Source organism: Tiliqua scincoides, chromosome 5 (assembly GCF_035046505.1).
Source record: "Tiliqua scincoides isolate rTilSci1 chromosome 5, rTilSci1.hap2, whole genome shotgun sequence".
In the NCBI taxonomy this organism is placed as follows: Eukaryota; Metazoa; Chordata; class Lepidosauria; order Squamata; family Scincidae; genus Tiliqua; species Tiliqua scincoides.
The window spans coordinates 74,179,450-74,198,854 of NC_089825.1; the positions used below are offsets into that span (position 1 = coordinate 74,179,450).

The 19,405-nt window shown below is 42.7% G+C and overlaps 1 protein-coding gene across 3 annotated transcripts in view; it reads left to right on the plus strand.

Annotated features, from left to right (window-relative positions):
* The window catches only part of G3BP2 (G3BP stress granule assembly factor 2), a 58,162-nt gene extending 45,448 nt beyond the window's left edge, over nt 1-12,714 (plus strand). For all 3 annotated transcript variants that reach the window (XM_066627244.1, XM_066627246.1, XM_066627245.1), the window contains 4 exons: nt 1,928-2,030; nt 6,843-6,971; nt 7,387-7,505; nt 9,940-12,714. In XM_066627244.1, coding sequence (XP_066483341.1) covers nt 1,928-2,030; nt 6,843-6,971; nt 7,387-7,505; nt 9,940-10,212 — 624 coding nt within the window. In that variant the 3' untranslated portion in view covers nt 10,213-12,714. The remainder of the gene's footprint in view (nt 1-1,927; nt 2,031-6,842; nt 6,972-7,386; nt 7,506-9,939) is intronic.
* The last annotated feature ends 6,691 nt before the right edge of the window (nt 12,715-19,405 follow it).

Genomic DNA, 19,405 nt, shown 5'->3' on the forward strand with positions numbered 1-19,405 from the left:
GCTATGCAACCTACGAAGCTAGTAACCTAAAATCTCATTAGCCTTGTTTCTAGCTATATCACACTGCTGATTCATGTTCAGCTTGGGATCCACTGCATCACCAAGATCCCGTTCACATGTTCTACTAACAAGTTGGGTATCACCCTTTCTATACCTGTGCCTTTTATTGTTTTGGTCTAAATGCAAAACCTGACATTTGTCTCAAGTTTACTTCATTTAGTTGGCTTCAGTATTCTGTTCTGTCTGGGTCCTCCTCAGTGCCTCTACTATGTGGTGTGGTGCTAGTTATTAAGTTCACTATCGCCTGTACATTTGATAAGAATTTCTTTATCCCTTCATTGAAGATGTTGAAGAGAACAGGGCCCAAGACTTAGGATACTCCACTTGAAACTGCCCTTCATGAAGAGCCATTGATAAGTGTTCTTTGTATATGATTGTAAACACACTTACTAGGGAGTAAGGCCCACTAAACACAGTGAAACTTAGTTTAGAATCAGCATATTCAGAAGTGTGCTGTGGGTAGCCTTCTATCCTTTGGCAACAGGTTTCAGACACTAAGGGTAGCAGAGTAGGAGACAGTTGGATCTGAACCTTGAGGTACAATCCACTGGGAAGTTCTGCTCTGCACATCTCACAAAATGAATAGCAATACAGTAACCTTCCATTCCAGTGGAACTTCCTAGTGGATTGTGCCTTTTATTTTTTAGGAAGCAGGTTGCCACTTGGATTTTTCACATCATGTCATGGGTCATCCTTGTGTACAAGTATATGCTTTGTTTCTTGTTTGAAGGATAGAGATTTGAATAGCCTTGTAGTAAAACACTACTGCTGACACATGCAATTTTTATAGGGGTCTCGGAAAACAATTATGCAGAGATAAAAGATTTTAAGTCATTAAATATCAGCCTATTGATATGACCTCTCCCACAAATGAGTTGGTAGGATCGCTTGTTAAATGTCTGGCTACTCTTAAGAGTATCAAACTCTATTTGAGACTGGCTTAAACCTGTCTTGTCACTGAAAATTTTTTTCAGTGTATCTAAAACCAGCTAGAAGTACCTATCCCCTCTGTTATATTCTTGTTTAGCCAGAAGTAATGGTTGGCAACCTTCAGTCTCGAAAGACTATGGTATAAGCCTACAGCACCCGGTATTCCCAGGCGAGATATCCTCTTTAGAAATGAGTTTACAAGCAGAATGAGTTCTCAGATTGACAATAGAATTTTAATAAAGATATTTAATGTGTGTGTTCTTGAACGCTTAAATCAAAATATTTTCCATTCTGGCTTGGTAATGCTTCAATAGAGTAGCTGCTTCAAAAAAATTTATTGTCAGAAAGTGTTTCCAAGTTAGCACAACTTTTATGCATTCATTCCCTGGTTGTGGGTTCTGCTTTTTCTGTTTAATATTAATTACTAATCTCTTTGGTGCATGCCATAGCCTAAGAGGGTTTCAGCTCATTCATGGAGAAATCTTTAGCTTCTTCATCAAAAATAAAGGCTGGAATCCATTCCATCTCCTTCCCTATGCAACTAGAAGGCACTTCCATATGCACATGGCTGAGTGTTTGAGAGATCTTTCTGGAAGCAATGCCTTGTGCTCAAGGGAACCATTAATCTTTGGGGGCTTCAGGATGCTGTCACTGTTCCTTTTCCTGAAGGGGAACCTGAAAAGCTCCTGCCCATGAGTAGAACACAATGTGCAGTGCTTTGGATACCAACTAATAGGAATAAAATATTATTTAGAATTGCATTGAGCCTTGATTCCCCGTTTGCTGGTAGAGCAGCAAGCCCTACAGTCCTTGGATTGGTACAGAGGAATTTATGTGAATATTTCTTATGAAAAGATACTGTCTTTCTTGCACAACTGTTAATTTATTTTTAAGGTCTCTTTAGGATTTTGACTAATAATCCATTCTCTTGTTTCAGCAAAGAGTGGAAGTGAAACCTGAAACACAGTCACAACCACCCCGTGTGCGTGAACAGCGTCCAAGGGAGCGACCAGGATTTCCATCTAGGGGACCTAGACCAGGTAAACTTTTTCAAACACCAACATGACTTCTTTGATTTTGCACTGGTCTTTCATGGTTTTTCTTTTCAAGGTCGCATTTTGAAGGTTGTTCATCTGCTTTGATGACCTACTTAAAAACCCTGAATTTAAAGCATAAATGTGAAAGTTGCTGCTAAAGTTAAGTGAATAAGGACGCAATCCTAATTCACTTTCCAGCACTGATATAAGGGCAATGTAGCTCCGAGGTAAGAGAACAAACATTCCCTGACTTTTAGGAGGCCTCCGTGAGTTCCACCCAACTGCTGGATGCAGCACACGTCCCATTGGGACAGCTATGCCAGTGCTGGAAAGTTGGTTAGGATCTGGGTCTAAGTCTTTCAGTGATGTGTTCTTGCATACACAGTATTAATTCCCTAATGCATAGTTTTCCCTGCAAATGCAGGTGTATCTACCGTAATAGTCTACTGCAGTGGTTCTCACACATTTAGCACCGGGACCCACTTTTTAGAATGAAAATCTGTCAGGACCCAGTGGAAGTGATGTCATGACCGGAAGTGACATCATCAAGCAGAAAAATTTTGCGCAATCCTAGGCTGCAATCCTACCTACACTTACCCAGTAGTGACTATCATTGTTAAAATCATATTCACAGTAGCCTGTTAAAAGTACATTTCCCCAAATGCAGTCACATACCAGGGGAGCATCAAGTCTAATATATTCAAAATAAAATATTGAAATGAATGGGGACCCACCTGAAATTGACTCACAACCCAGCTAGTGGGTCCCGACCCACAGTTTGAGAAACACTAGTCTACAAGAACATTCACTTGAACTATTGTCCAATTCACGGTCTTCCTAGCTTAATTAGCAAAAACCATTGATTTTGCACTTGTATTTACTTTTAATATGTACTGATCAGAAGGTTTGTCAATGTATGAGAATCTTTTTCACATAGTTTCTGTTTCAGTTACTGCTTTTCATACAAACCATATCTATTTGTAGCCTGGCTGCAATAAATCTTATTTGAACAGCATGTTCCTGGTAAAGATGATTGCTGGGCTGGGGCACCTTCCTTATGAGGAAAGGCTATGGCATTTGGGCCTCTTCAGCCTAGAAAAGAGGCGCCTGAGGGGGACATGACTGAGACATACAAAATTATGCAGGGGATGGACAGAGTGGATAGAGAGATGCTCTTTACACTCTCACATAACACCAGAACCAGGGGACATCCACTAAAATTGAGTGTTGGGAGAGTTAGAACAGACAAAAGAAAATATTTCTTTACTCAGCGTGTGGTTGGTCTGTGGAACTCCTTGCTGCAGGATGTGGTGACGGCATCTGGCCTGGACGCCTTTAAAAGGGGATTGGACAAGTTTCTGGAGGAAAAATCCATTATGGGTTACAAGCCATGATGTGTATGTGTAACCTCCTGATTTTAGAAATGGGCTATGTCAGAATGCCAGATGCAAGGGAGGACTCCAGGATGAGGTCTCGTTATCTGGTGTGCTCCCTGGGGCATTTGGTGGGCCGCTGTGAGATATAGGAAGCTGGACTAGATGGGCCTATGGCCTGATCCAGTGGGGCTGTTCTTACGTTCTTAATGATTGATCTTCAAAATCTTTTTCAGTGTTTCTGAATATGTAGTCTTCCATTATTAATAGCTTGACTTTCCTCTGAGCTTTGGTCACTTTTATTGTTTATGAACAAGAACATACTTTCCCTACTGAATTGGAGGCTAGAAGTTAAAACTGTAGGATAGCTCTGTCATACGTGGTGCAAACCAGCAACAATGGGCTCACAATAATTGTTCTGCTGCATCAGACTAAGAACAGAAGTAGAGCCCTGCTGGATTAGGTCAAATGCCCATCTAGTTCAGCTTTCTGGCCCACCAGCTGCCCCTGAGAAGTCCACAAATGGGAGAGAAGGCATACTTCCCTTCAGTCATTTCTGCCCTACAACTGGTATACAGAGAGATACTGCCACGGAACTCAAAGGTTACACCAAGCCACCATGATTAGTAGCTGTTGATAGACATCTCCCTTATTTGTCCTGCTTTTAAAGCTATTCAGGCTATTGGATGCTACATTATCTGGATCCTTTTCAGTCTGGTTTCAGGCCAGGCTTTGGGACGGAAATTGCCTTAGTTGCCTTTGTTGATGACCTATCAGTGGGACTGGACAGTGGGATTATGTCCCTGTTGGTCCTGCTGGACTCTCAGTGGCTTTCAATACCATCGACCATGGTATTCTTCTGGGCTAATTGGCCGAGTTGGGAGTTGGAGGCACTGTTTTGCGGTGGTTCCGCTCCTACTTGGAGGATTGGTCCCAGATCGTGGTGCTGGGGGATGCCTGTTTGACACCCTAGCCCTTGAAGTGTGGGGTGTCACAGGGTTCAATTCTGTCCCCATGCTATTTAACATCTACATGAAACCACTGGGAGAGGTCATCCGGGGATTTGGAGTGGGGTGCCATCAATATGCTGATGAACCCAGCTCCATCTCTCCTCCAGACTCCAGGGTGGCAGATAGGGTCCTGGAGCCCTGTCTAGAGGCAGTGACAATCTGGATAAGGGCTAACAAGCTGAAATTAAATCTGAATAAGATAGAGGTTCTTCTGGTTCAGAAATCCTCCATGCAGGTGCTGGAGTATCAGCCTGCACTGAATGGGGTTGCACTCCTCCTGAAGGAGCAGGTCTGTAGCTTGGGGGTCCGCCTGGACTCACAGCTGCTCTTGGATTCCCAGGTGGTGGCTGTGGCTAGGGTGACCTTTGCTCAGCTTCAGCTGGTGCGCCAGCTGTGGCCATACTTGGATTGTGCAGCCCTGGCAGCGGTGATCCATGCCATGGTGACATCAAGGTTAGACTATTGAAATGTGCTCTATGTGGGGCTGCCCTTGAAGATGGGTCGGAAACTGCAATTAGTGCAGAATGCTGGTAGGTGATTTGACTCTGTCAGGACTGCTTCTCCAGCGGCTGCGCTGGCTGCCCATTCATTTCCGGGCCCAATTCAAGGTACTGGTTTTTTCCTTTAGGGGCCAGGGTATCTTAGAGATCGCCTACTCCTGTACAATCCAGCTTGTCCCTTTAGGTCATAAGTGAAGGCCTTTTTATAAGTGCTGCTGCCTAGGGAGGTATGTGGGGCAGTGGCAAGAAATAGGGTCTCCTCAGTAGTGGCACCAACACTATGGAATTCCCTCCCCCTTGATTTATGAACTGCTCCCTCTCTTAAAACTTTCTGGCAAGGCCTGAAGACTTTTCTTTTTAGACAAGACTTGCCTTGCCTGGCCTTTTTAACATTTTTTAACATCTTTTAGCACCTTCTAACATCTGGTTACAGGCTTGGGGCCTTTTATAAACTGCTGCTGTTTGTTCTTTAACACTTTTTGTCTGATTGCTGTTTTTGTCTGTTGTAAATGTTCTTATCTTGTTTTTAAATTATTTTTTTATTATTGTTGTAAGCCGCCTTGGGTCCCTTTGGGGAGAAAGGCGGGGTATGTGTGTGTGTGTGTGTATAAATAAATAAATGCAACAGGTTCCACAGGATCTACTAAGTTCAGTATTCTGTCTTGCACACTAGCTAGTTAGATGCATCTAGAAGCTGACAAAGGGCATATGGTTGATGACCATCCCTTGTTCTTTTCTTCCACTATCAGGTACATTTCTCCTGAAACTCTCTTTTAAGTTGTCCTAGGACTATCAATAGCCATCTCCATGTGTGTCATCTTTTAAAAAAAAAGTTAGTTGAATAGGTGGCCAAAAAATCCCAAAATTTATGCAGTGTGGGGGAGGTCCCTTTATATTTTTTCACTAAGATAACTGAATCTGGAGGTCCACATTTATCTGGAGGATCCCCCCACACCTGTTACAGTATCTTTTGTTTTTCACCCATAGTGATGTCAGCGTGCATGTTTTTGCTTAAACTGAAGAATTCTTGCTTAAACTGAAAAATGTGATGTGCAGGCTCTTGGCTGCATGCTAGAGGGAGACTAACAAACTTTAACAGGAAGCAGGCTCCATGCTACTATTGCTACAGGTAGTGTTTTTTACTAACATATTTTCTAACTTTCCTTTGAAACCAAGAGAGTTAGAAGTGATATTTTCATATGAAAACAGGATTTTTAATAAACAATCACTCAGTGCCTTTAGAGTACTCTGTGTGTGTGTGTGTGTGTGTGTGTGTGTGTGTAACTTTTTTCTTCCATAGAACCAACTACAATTATGTCAATGTTAGTAGCTAACCCAGCTAATACCCTTCCATTTAAGCATCAGGTTTCCAATCTTAAACTGTAGGGAAGTGCATTTTGACTTAGCTTTGCAAATATATCTGCAAGAGTTACTAGCCTCCCCCCCCCCCCCCAGTGTTCACTAGCTCACCTGGCATGTATCACAGTTTGTGATACATCTGAAGACCAAAAGAAAATAAAAAGAGCCAACTTCCTTCCAGTTTAGGAAAGTTACCCTGCCTGGTCACCTTGGGGCAACTATAATCTACCACAGTGACAACATAATTGTCTGCTTTTGTTCTTTTTACAAGCCTGATATGGGGGGGGGGGAGGAAGGAAAACTAATATTGATCTTAGTTTATAGATGAAGTAGCTTCTGAACCCTTTTGTAGAATGCATAAGGCAGAGCAATTTGGTGATGGAAGAAACATGTGATAGTGATAGTATTGGTAAACTGACTTTTTGAGGCACTCAAATCAGCCATACCTGGCACAGATGTTAAGTTGAACCAGCCATCCATTTTTATGTCTGTGAAACCTTACTACTGTTCAAACAACTTATGCACATATATAGATTTATACTGAGTTTGTCTCATTGTTTTGTATGCATATAGGCCGAGGGGATATGGATCAGAATGAATCAGACAATCGCCGAATAATTCGTTATCCAGATAGTCATCAACTCTTTGTTGGCAACTTACCACATGACATTGATGAGAATGAGCTGAAAGAATTCTTCATGAGTAAGTACAAACATCTTATGTTTTATAGTGAAGCTGGTGGTAGGATGGGGTGGGGCAGAGGAAGGGGAGCAAGAAATTAGCATTTCCATTTTGAAAATGATGGGAAGGCAGTAAAAAAATTTGAAATGTATTAGATTGTCTAATGAACACTGCAAAGATTGCCTTCGTAGGGCCCAATCCTATCCAACTTTCCAGTGTTGGTGCAACCACAATGCAGTGCTGAGGAAATGGAACAAATGTTGCCTTACCTGTAGGAGGCCTCTGTGACTGTTCCCCTACTGCAGGATGTAGCTCATGCCTCATCAACACAGTTTCACCAGTGCTGGAAAATTGGATATGGCCCTTAGTTAGCTGACTTGCTATTTAATAGATGCTGCTCATTTTTTCTATAACTATTTGCACTGTGTTTTCATAGGCTTTGGGAATGTTGTAGAACTTCGCATCAATACTAAAGGTGTTGGAGGAAAACTCCCAAACTTTGGCTTTGTAGTGTTTGATGACTCTGAGCCAGTTCAGAAAATTCTATTGGCAAAAGTAAGTTGCATGGCTATAGTCACTGTTTGGTAAAGGGAAGGATTCTGTTTTCATTACATATAAAATTCTCCAAATTTTGTTTTCTTATACAACATTTCTTCACATTAATCCACCACTGGATTTTTACACTCTGTACATCATGCATGATAAGTTTGGCTTCAGAACCTTTCTCAGAAGTGATAGTGAATGTTATATGGCGAATATTCAAAAATAATATTGGTATGCCTTTAAAAATTCAAACAGGAGCTGGCAGATAAGCCAGTAGCCAACTGACAGATGAGATGATACAAATTCTTTACAACCCCTTAAGATACTTTCCACAGTTGAAACATTGGGACTAGATCCAATCCAACCTTTATTGGCATACATATAATACATATGGCAACAGCCAGTTACAGGGGAGAACATAGATGAACACAAAGTAACGTGAAAACAAAATTTAGTACAATAAAATAAGGTACGGAACATTATCAGTAGTAGGCTTAGCAAATAAATTAGGTGTACTTAGAGGACATTGAGACTAAGAATTTAGATACCATCTCCATTATATCGATTGTACAATCATTGGGAAGGAATTTCAGATTCTCTAGATCAGAGATCCCCTCTCTATTAAGTATCAACTGTTCCAAGTACATGGAATGGGACCTAGCATGCCGGGGACAGTAAAACAGAATATGTTGGATGTTTTCAATTTGACCTTGATTGCAGGAGCAGATGTGTTCTGCAAAGGGGACCTTGCTATACCTCCCCTCTGTGACCATGGACGGCCGCAAGTTAAATCTTGCTAAAGAAATAGCACATCATTCAATTGGATTGGTCATAAGGGAGAGATATGGTGCCATGCAACTGTGCTGTAATGGAATGGAGAAGTTAAGGGGGGAGCAACTTCTCAAAGCCTTTTCGTGGAGGTTTTGGGACTCAATGCCCAGCACTCTTTGTTTTATTATAATATAAATCACTGGATAAGTGTGCAGGCCCAGGAAATCGAGTAAGAGTCCAATTGTTTTGATTTTTCCCCTCACCAATTTGTGGGACTAGATCCTATAATGCAGTGGTTTTCACACATTTAGCGCCAGGACTCACTTTTTAGAATGAGAATCTGTCAGGTCCCAGGAAGTGATGTCATGACTGCAAGTGACATAAGCAGGAATGTGTCTACCAATCCTAGGCAGCAGTCCTTCCCACACTTTCCCAGGAATAAGTCCCATTTACTATAATTGCTAAAAGAATATACATAGTAGCTTGTTCACTGGTCTGTAATATTTCTTCAAATGCAGTCATACAGCATGAAGTCTTAATATATTCAAAATAAAATATTGAAATGAATGGGGTCCCACGTGAAACTGGCTCACAACCCACCTAGTGTGTCCCGACCCACAATTTGAGAAACACTGCTATAACGTGTTTTAATCTGTGGCTTAAAACTCGAGCAACATGTTAAATTATGCTTTAAAAAGAATATTCCTTATCTGTAATGGTAATCCATTCTACCACCTCATTCTACATGTATAGACCAGGCCTAATTTTCAGTCATTCTAGCTAACTGCTTTGTGTCATTCTGATAGCGAGAGTATACATTCTGACTAAAGGCCTGAACAGAAGTGTCCCTTCTACAAGTGCACAGTGAATTCTAGAGGCAGATTTTGCACTTTTGGTGCTCCTACCTCATCTATCCTCACTGTGCGTATGTTGTAATGAATTTATAATGGAGGAGGGTGTTTTGCCTGAAACACAAGCAAAGTCTTCCTGACCTTACAATCCAGACTTCAAGAAGGATTTAAATCTTAGGGTTAGGAAGATTGTATACCCACTTAACCATGGTAACTCCCTGTTCAGATATTATGAACAGTGTAATTAGTTCTTAATTAATGTGGTAATGATAATAGGCTATTTCTCCTCAGTTAGGGGCCTGTTCAGTTACAAACTTGATACATGAATGAAAACTGAGAATGGCATAAAATTAAAGAACAAAAACTTTATTTCTGTGAGCCACCTCTGCAGAAAAAGCAAGTCTGAATGGAGCAACATAATTTCAGAGCTTAGTTTTAGATACAGCACAAAACTATTGATTTAAATGCAAATACTATTACTTTGCACAAAAGGCAGCAAGAAAATACCTTAACAATATTTCAAGGGAAATGAGTTACTCTTATCAATGAGTAATTGAGACATTCTGCTCTGAGAATTGCATGCTCTCTCACTGAGCGAATGCCTCTCCACACTATTATAAGATTTGTTTTATTTACATTACTATTCAGTGCAACAAAACCCAAAGTTGTGTATAATTAAGTAGCAACAATAGAACATTAAAAGTAGAACAGCATAAAAATACCTTCAGTATAACCTGATCAAAATTTTCAGTTAATGTCTTACTGAGTGATCTTGTTCAACATTAAGCTAAGTCTTATCAGCACTTTTGTCTCTCCCCTCTAAGCCCATTATGTTCCGTGGTGAGGTGCGCTTGAACGTAGAAGAAAAAAAGACCAGAGCTGCACGTGAGCGGGAAACCCGAGGTGGGGGTGATGACCGCAGGGATATTCGGCGCAACGACAGAGGTCCTGGGGGTCCCCGTGGAATAGTGGGTGGCGGAATGATGCGAGACCGTGATGGAAGAGGGCCACCTCTGAGGGGTGGTATGGCCCAGAAACTTGGTTCTGGAAGAGGAACTGGGCAGATGGAAGGCCGATTCACAGGTCAACGTCGCTGAAGACCCCAGTGTTGGCAGGCAATCTTGGCAGTGATGCATTATTCGTCGTGTTTGCATTCTTGTTAATTTTCTGGCTTTGGAATGTAACACAGCCTTGTTGATCATTTCTTTGGTGTGAGAAACATCCTTTGGTTACCAATTAAATTGAGGTGGACGTTCTTTCCCCATTTTCACAAAGAAGTCACACTGTTAATTTATAAATTTAAACTTGGAGATTAAGGACTGAGAAATGACCATTTAAACTTTCTGCAACAAAAAAATGGACTTTAGGGTCATGCCCAATTGAATTAAGGTCATTTTAGTAAAACAAAAATCCCTTTGCAGCACATTTTGTGCAAGTGTTACTGTTTCTGCCTATTACTGTTGGAAGCGCAAATAGTGCAATCTGTGCAATTGGAGAAGCTTGCCCTTTTCTTTTTCCTTTTAGAACTTGGCTCCAGACAACTCGTGTTTTTATGAACTCAAATGCACTAATGGGTACTCGACTTATTTTACATTGACATCTGCTGAAAGCAGCAAGAAACAATATAGCTTGTGAAACGATGCGGGCATCTGCTCTGCTTGCTGTGACCAATATACGTACACACACAAACCTTAACAAGACTACAAGTATGTTCCAGAAGGAAACCATTTAAAACTTCAAAAAAATCATAGTCCTGAATACAAAAAAGTTTTTTTAAAAGAATCTTATGAGCGTTATGCCTCTCTTCAAAACAGGGACGGCTGACTGCTCAACACACTCCTCTACCCTTTTCCTGTTTCTGTAAGCAGTGTACAGTGAAAAATTGTCTTTACTGTATTGAGGTCTCTGGTAATGTAATAAGCATGATGGTGCCTTCTTTTAAATACATCATTCCAGTCTTGCTGGTGATTTTGTACAGTATAGTGTATGAATGGCTGTGCTACAAAACTTTAACAGCTGTAAAAATGTTTATAAAATCATTGTATAAAAATTGCAGTATCTTTAAATCAGTAAAGATTACTGGAATATTATTTGCCTAGCTCCTACAGCTAACAAGTTTCTGAAGCCTTTGAAGGAGGGACGTATGAAGTAATCGCTGTGTTTTTAACAGAAGTGGAGTTATGGAAGTGAGCGTGCATTCTTGCATAGACCAAACCCAAAGTTAATCAAGCATGTTCCTTCATTTCAAGTACACTCCAAATAACATATTGAGCATAAAACTTGTTACACTCAAGGATACTGCAATTTTCAAAGGACAGGATAATAGCGCAAGTATTTGCCGTTTCCTGTTTTTGAACTGTCACCCGTTTTGCACAAACTTGAAGTAACTTTGATGCCTGTGTGGCTCAAATTTGTACATGGAGAGAGATTTGCAGTTTCCAGGTTCCTGTTTGCATAGATAGCACATTCCAGAAAACTGCAAATGTAGCAAACACTTCCCAGCTTCGTGATGGACAGCTTATCAAACTTCAGGCTTACTCTTAAGGAAGGGGAGGCAAAAGTATGTGACCACTGAAAGCTGCTTCTAAGCATGGAAGACCTCATAATAAAATTGCCTATGGCAGAGTAGCATCTGGTTCATACAACCATGTGCTCTTTCTTATGAACATGGAAAATTTTGCCTATGTGTTAAGGGGGGGTGGGGAGTGAATCTGTTTCATTTTTTTCTATCCCCTATATTGAGGTCTTCCATGTTTGATGGTAAGTCTTGCACTATTTTCATACACTTTCTGGGACACATTTCTCTATTTCCATTTTTATATTTTAGGGGTGTTTTTTGTGTTGAACTGTTTCATTTTCAGATGATACCTGGAAATGTAATACTTGAATGCCTCACCACCAACCATAAACTTGACTTAAGTTGGGAGCCTTTCTTTAAAGTGCTGTTCAACGAGCATTTTGCTTACCAGTGTTTGTGTTCCTTGACTTTTTAGTGCTATGGTATTGCCCTGCCATCTTCTTTGAAAACTGTTAAGGCAAATAGCACTGAGGGAATAATCAGAAAAATATGTAACTGACAATTAGAGGAGCTACTGAGCCATTCAGCTTCCTGGCTTGCTTCTTTAAATGCCATGAAATAACAATATTGGAAGCATACACAAGTTTACATGGTGACTGTTCACCTACTGTACTGTGGACTCATAGTGTTCTTGTCCCTCCTTTCAATAAATGTACCTCTAGAAGAAAAAGCAACAGATCTCCTTGACCATTACTGTTAAAACTGCTTATTTGTTGATGTGGGTAGTATTGCTATCATTGCAACCCTATTTCAACAAACTTGCTTTAACCATCTTTTGGCTTTAGTAGGTATGCAAGACAGTGGACTACCATCTTTATTGCTGTAATGTGTTAAGCATTATATGCTAGTAGAATCTAGTTTAATTGTTGCAGGTGGAAAGTATTTACTTAAGTTTCCATTTTTGAATGTGTTTTGACTAAACATACCAATAAACTACTGATGTCTGCAGCATTCATCAATGGTCCCGAATTCTCTCTCAGTGGGAAAAGGTTTGTGTGCTGGTGTGGCCATTTTCTGCAGAAGAAAGGTAATTCTGCTTAGAAGTATCTATTCCAAAACCACTTTTGTTCCAGTGAAGCTTTCATCCCAGTCATTTCAGTAGCAGTGAGTTTAGTAGTCAGGATTCAGTTTGCTACAACTACTTAATTCTGTATGGTCCATTTACATGTCAAAGTACTCTGAACATAAGTACTCAAAGCTGCTCTAACAACTTGTGTTTTTCAGATTTTATGAAATCATTCCTCTTAAACTTGTTAGATCTTTTGCATCAACAGGAGAGCAGAATTCTCAGTGTAGAAGTAATTCTGAACTATGAAAGAACTACCAAACTTGTGCTGCTGCTCCTCCATTACTTGTCACCAATGATAGTGCACCTTTTCATATTCCTTCTGCACAGCTATTACTGAACTGCCTTGTGAACCTTTGCTGAAACAGTTTTTTAAAAAGATGTATATATTCTGAATTCAAGGCATTGTTCAAGTGAACAGCTGACAAAGTGATAAAACTGTTTGTGGACTGTAGCACTTCAGATTGTAAGTAGGTAGGTGCATGGCTAAGTTAATCCCTCATGGAAAACACTGTACATACAAAACTAACATAAAACATTTAGAGCACTTTTCCCTGACAACTTGTTTCCTAGAGCAGGGAGTGTGGGTTTGTCTCTTGATTTTAGGAGAAGCATTCCATCCCACACAGGATGACCGGACATCCTCTTTTTCTAGGACATGTCCTTTTTAGTCTTGTGTCTCGGAAAAGAACTTAAATGTCCTCCTTTTCCTTGTGAGCGGTCCCCTGCAGGCAGCGCATAGCCACCTTATAATTAACAACTTGTAGATAATAAATTATAAGTAACATAGTTTTAAATTTAGTAATATAGTATTTAAATTAACCCCATGAAATCAATATACAAGTGTTGTTAACTTTTGTTTTTTAGGTGTCCTAGATTTTTTCAGATGTCCTAGATTTTGGGGTACCTTGTCCTCTTTTGTGGTTATGACATCTGGTTCCCCTGATCCCATAACTTCTTACCTGTAGTCTGGACTAGTACTGTCCAAGAACAATTTTATTTCCTAATGTGTTAATTCAACAATTGGCGATTAACTCCACTGTTTCTTGTGAGGTTGTTGTTTGGAGAACTTTGAAGCCTTGGCTGCTCATAGGTAGTGGTGTTTGAAAATGGTGTTTTACTCGGAAATAAACCCATTGTGTTAAGCTGGGCTGTAATCTTACTCACCCACACCCCTGTTTTGATAAGCCTAAGTTTTGTATGCAGAAGGTACCAAGGTTCAATCATTGGCATCTTGGGCAGTAAGAAGATACCTTAGAGTTCCTCCAGTCAAAGCAGATGACAATTGACAACTTGCAGGGCTGGCCCTTCCTGACACCTGAGGTAAGCCAAATGTTTCCCCCTCCAAACCTATTGCTGTGCCAGCTTCTGCTCCTCCCAGTCTTCCAATGCTCTAGCTCCCTAGTCTCCATCTGTCCACATTTCTTCTTCTTCTCTTTTCCAATCCAGGGGGTGAAAGGAGGAAGAACAATGGTAGAGACATATATTGTTCCTTGTTTTCTCATATGCAGTCAAATTGATGATACTGTTCACTAATGATACACTTGGGGATTCTATCATTTGTCCACTTCTGTGTGAGTGCTTGTGATGTGTGCAGATGCCTGCTTTATTTGGATTCTTCTTTCCTATTCATTAAATTATCCTCACAATAAAATTTTGTTGCACTTTTAACCCTTGCCTCCCTGTCCCTTTCCTCCATGGCGTGTTTGCACCCTGCATGCCAATTTCTCCCCATCTTCCCAATACTTGGTATTACATCAGTTGCTCTTATTTTTCCTCCTGCCAGTTTCCCAATTTTTGCCCTCTGCCAGCCCCCTTCTCATTTTTTGCCCATGCTGTCAGATGAGTTCCCCTGCCCTTCCTTTGTGCTGGGGATGGTGGCAATACTACTGTCATGCAACCCCTCCTCCTGCTACCTGTCTTTTCAAAAGGTAGATGGTGGAAAGTGGGGTGTGGAATAGTAGAGGGTTGCACCCCACTACTACACCACCTGTCATTTTCTTCTTTGTTCACCTTTTGAAAAGGCAGGGCAAGTGACTGGCAGTAGGGAGAACAGCAAAGACAGCAGTGCCACTGGGTAAGAACAGTAGAATAGCCAGCCAGCAGTGAGGCAGTTAGTGGGTCCTAGGCAACACTTGTGCCAATCCACTCCTGCCATACTCTGAGGGTAGAAGGGGGTTTAAATGAACATATGGTAGAAAAAAAAACCTTTACATCAGGACAAGTAGCAGGGGCAGTGGTGAACTGAGGTATTCTTCACCAGTGTGTAGCAGCAGCCAGGAAGGCAAATTCCTTGCTTGAGGTCACTAGTAACAAGTTTAAAATGTAAATTAATTTTAGTTAAAATTTAAAATGTAAATTAATTTTTTCCCGGCCCCCAACACAGTGTCAGAGAGATGATGTGGCCCTCCTGCCAAAACGTGTGGATGCCAATGCAGTAGAAGACAATGACTTATCGTATAGCATAATTGCTGGAAGACAACCAAAGGCACAAAACCCTTGTGAGGTTGTGCCAAAGACAACCAAAGGCACAAAACCCTTGGGAGAAATATAGGCTGTGAAGTGTTCCAAAGGGACCTCTCCAAACTGGGTGAATAGATAACTGAATAGCAAATGTGATTCAATGTTCAGCTGCCTTGGGTGCCTTATCGGGTGGTAGGAAGGTGGGGTAAAATTTCATTAAACAATGTCAATAAATGGAAAGTGGTGCAATAAATCCCAGCTTCAAATATATATGCTAATGTGGTCTGAGGTGTGGGATGACGAACTAAGAAAAAAAACTTGGTTGTGGTGGATAGCTCATGAAAACACTGACCCAGTGTATAGCAGCAGCCAGGAAGGCAAATTCCTTGCTTGAGGTCACTAGTAACAAGATTACTAATATAGTGGAAAAGATGCAAAAGAGGTCAATGTACAATTAACAAAACCTGAACAAAACTACCCCAGAAAAGAGGGGAAGCTCCAGAATATAGGGACACTATGCAGGGCCAGCTCATCCATGAGACTAACTGAAGCAGCTGTCCTAAGCAGCAGATTTGTAGGGGGCACTCATCTGTCTGGCTCCTTGCCTCCACTGCTTTCCTTCTCCCATATTGGAAAAGGAAGAGGGGGACAAGAGAGGAAGAGGAAATGTAGCGGTGAACATTGAGGTGCTAGAACAGCCATTTTCGCGTAAAGGGGGCATCATTTGGCAGGCTGCCTCAAGTGCATGGGTGGATCTACTAAAACTAATGAAGCTTAAGCTTCAGGGCCCCTAATCCTGGAGGACCCCAGAAGTGCCTTTAGTCCACATTGCTTAAAAATTTTGAGTCTTTTTTAATGAGATTTTTTAAAATATTAATATCATAGGTGTCTAAAATACAAAATTTATATTGACTGCTCTTTTCTATGTTTGTTCCATCATTTTATGATACATCATGTATGAATATAACGTTTCCCTAATTTTCAACTTCCCATAACTTGAAAGCTGTAAGGCAGGGGTGTCCAAACATTTTGGCAGGAGGGCCACATCATCTCTCTGACACTGTGTCCGGAGCCAGGAAAAAAATTGATTTACATTTAAAATTTGAATAAATTTACATAAATAAATTTATTAGAGATGGAACTAATACGAATGAATGAAGGTCTTGCAGTAGCTCAGCGTCTATAAAAGGCCTTGCACAAAGCAAGGCTGACCTTTTCTTCGCTGCTGCTGCATCACAGATATGAAACAGCAAGCAGTGGAGTGAACTGTTGTCCCACAGCTCATGCAAGCGGTCAAACAGTTGCCCTCACGGTGAGAGCAGCTGTGTCGGGCCAGCATGGGCTCCAGCAAGTCTCCAGAGGGCAAGAGGCTCATTGGAGACTTGGGGCTCCCTGTGGGTTGGATTGGGAACCCCTGAGGGCTGCGAGTGGCCCCAGGGCCAGGGTTTGGGCACCCCCACTATAAGGCTATAAGGCACAGGAAATTTTTTATTCACACTGGTGAATACTAATGTGACTTTGATGTGTGAGACAATTCAGTACAGCAATTTTAACCAAAATCTGAGATATACTGGTTAAATTTAAAAAAAATCTTTTGTGATCTGTCATGGAAACAACCCAGTTGAAGAAGATAACAGTGATTGTCCACAGCTCATTGCTAGGTGCGAAGGTCCACTGCTGCTCAGGCAGCAGGAGAGGTTGGGCAGGTCTTTGCACCATGAGCACATATACCATTACAATCATGTAAGGCCAGTCCAGCATCAAAAGTGTGATTGAAATTGGCTCCAAATTGTTGGAATATGAGCTTTTGTAGAGCACAACCCATTTCGTCACATACATGACATAGCCAACAAAGAGTGGAAACAAATGCCAAGAGGACAGAGAATGTGTATTGATGGTAGACATGCAATTGTTGACATGCCTTGTTGAGTTTAATAGGACTTACAGTACTCCCAAATAAGTGTGTATAGGGCAGTAACCAAAGTGAGACCAGTCCAACAATGCAGAAAAAATGTGCCACCACACAGTGCACATTTAGGACTGTGTTGTGGTGATGTCCACACAGTGCACATCTAGGACAGTGGTTTTAAACTTTTAGCACTGGGACCCACTTTTTAGAATGACAATCTGTCAGGACCCACTGGAAGTGATGTCATGGCCAGAAGTGACGTCATCAATTCAGGCTTCAAACGTCCTGTGCTTGTGCTGTTCTGTTGCATAGCTCAGAATTCAAGCACTCCAGCCAAGAGGTCCCTGCAGAATGCAGGCCTGGTTCCTTCTCCATCCTCCCAGCCCTCCTTTTCCAGCCTCCCATCTTCCCCCTGTTCAGGGCAAGGCACCAGGGTGCTCCCAGCATCTCTGCACCCTGTATTTTCAGTCCTGTATTTTCAATGGTGGTTGAGCTTAGGGCCACCTGAAATTGGCTGGTGACCCACCTAGTGGGTTCCGACCCACAATCTGAGAAACCCTGCACTGGAGTGTAGGCGCTCAACGGTTGTGCTCTGCAGCAGCATGCCCAGTATGGAGAACCTCTGGCAGCCACTGGCCACTGCTGGCCACCTGTGGCTGCTTTCCCTCCAGCGGCTGCAGCAGGCTGCGAGCGCCCTCCTTGCTCGCGCGACCTTCTCCAGCATCGCGGCGGCGCGCGCTCAGCTCACCTGCGTGTGTTGCACCAGCAGCAGGCCGGCCGTTGCCAGTGGTAACCGCCCGGGCCTTTGCCTTCCATTTGCGCAGCGGCGCCCCCCTGCGTGGCTCCCTCCCCCTCAACTGCGGGTGCCAAAAAAGCCTTCTCGTGCCGGAGGAGGCGCAGGCAGTTGCTTCGCGTTCAGCGCAGCGCAGCGCAGAACAGGCGGGCGGCGCGCGGCTGCCACAGGTGCTGTCATTCCCTCGCAGCGACGGTGGGACGCGCCGTTCTATGTGAGTCTCCTCCGGGGGGTCGAGCGAGGCGGGTTTCTGGAGGGCTGCAGAGGGACCGGCTCCAGGACTCGGCAGGCCCTCGTGCAACCTGCTCGCTCGCCTGAGCGGGGACCGACCCGCAGAGGTTCAATTCGTAGGCTGTGTGAGCCTTGAAACTGGGCCTACCCTGGTGCCTGGGGGGAAGGCAGTGAGCCATGATGGTTTCTTGCAGCTGCCTTTGGCACTTGCTCGACCATGGACCAGGGCAGCACCACAACACACGAATACACAGAGTCAGGCAGCACGACAACACACGCACACATATCAGGGGCAGCACCACAACACACTAACACACACAGTCAGGCAGCACGACAACACACGCGCACGCACACACGCACACAGAGTCTGGCAGCAGGGGCAGCACCACAACACACGAACACACACAGTCAGGCAGCACCACAACACATGCATGCACACACAGAGTCTGGCAGTAGGGGCAGCACCACAACACACACAGTCTGGCAGCAGGGACAGCACCACAACACACAAACACGCACAGTCAGGCAGCACAATAACACACACACACACACAGAGTCTGGCAGCAAGGACAGCACCACAACACACACAGTCTGGCAGCAGGGGCAGCACCACAACACAGGAACACACACAGGCAGCACGACAACACACACACACAGAGTCTGGCAGTAGGGGCAGCACCACAATACACACAGTCTGACAATAGGGGTAGCACCACAACACACAGGGAGTCTGGCAGCAGGGGGAGCACCACACACACACACACACACACACACACACACACACACACTGGCAGCAGGGGCAGCACTACACACACAAAGTTGGGCAGCATGACATTATACACACACAGTGTGACATCAGGAGCAGCATCATATCATACACACAGAGGGGGTACAGACAGGACCTGCTTTAAACCAGTTGGACTAGTTGCTCCCAATTGGGCTGCATGCCTGAGGGGACACCACACTAGGGTAATTACAGCCCTGTCCTATCCATGTTTACACAGAAGTAAGTCCCATTAAAGTCAATGGGGCTTACTCCCAGGAAAGTGTGGATAGGATTGGGCTGCTAGTCTTGCATGCAATTTTATATTAAAGTGCGCTTAGATGCATTTGGTCCCTTAACTCACATGCACTTTTTATGCACGCATTTTGATTGCTTCCCATTCTACCATAGAGATATAAAGGCTATAATAAATGTTATTTGTATCTCTAAGATTCTACAGTCCTTGACTGTGAACTCGCAAAAAATG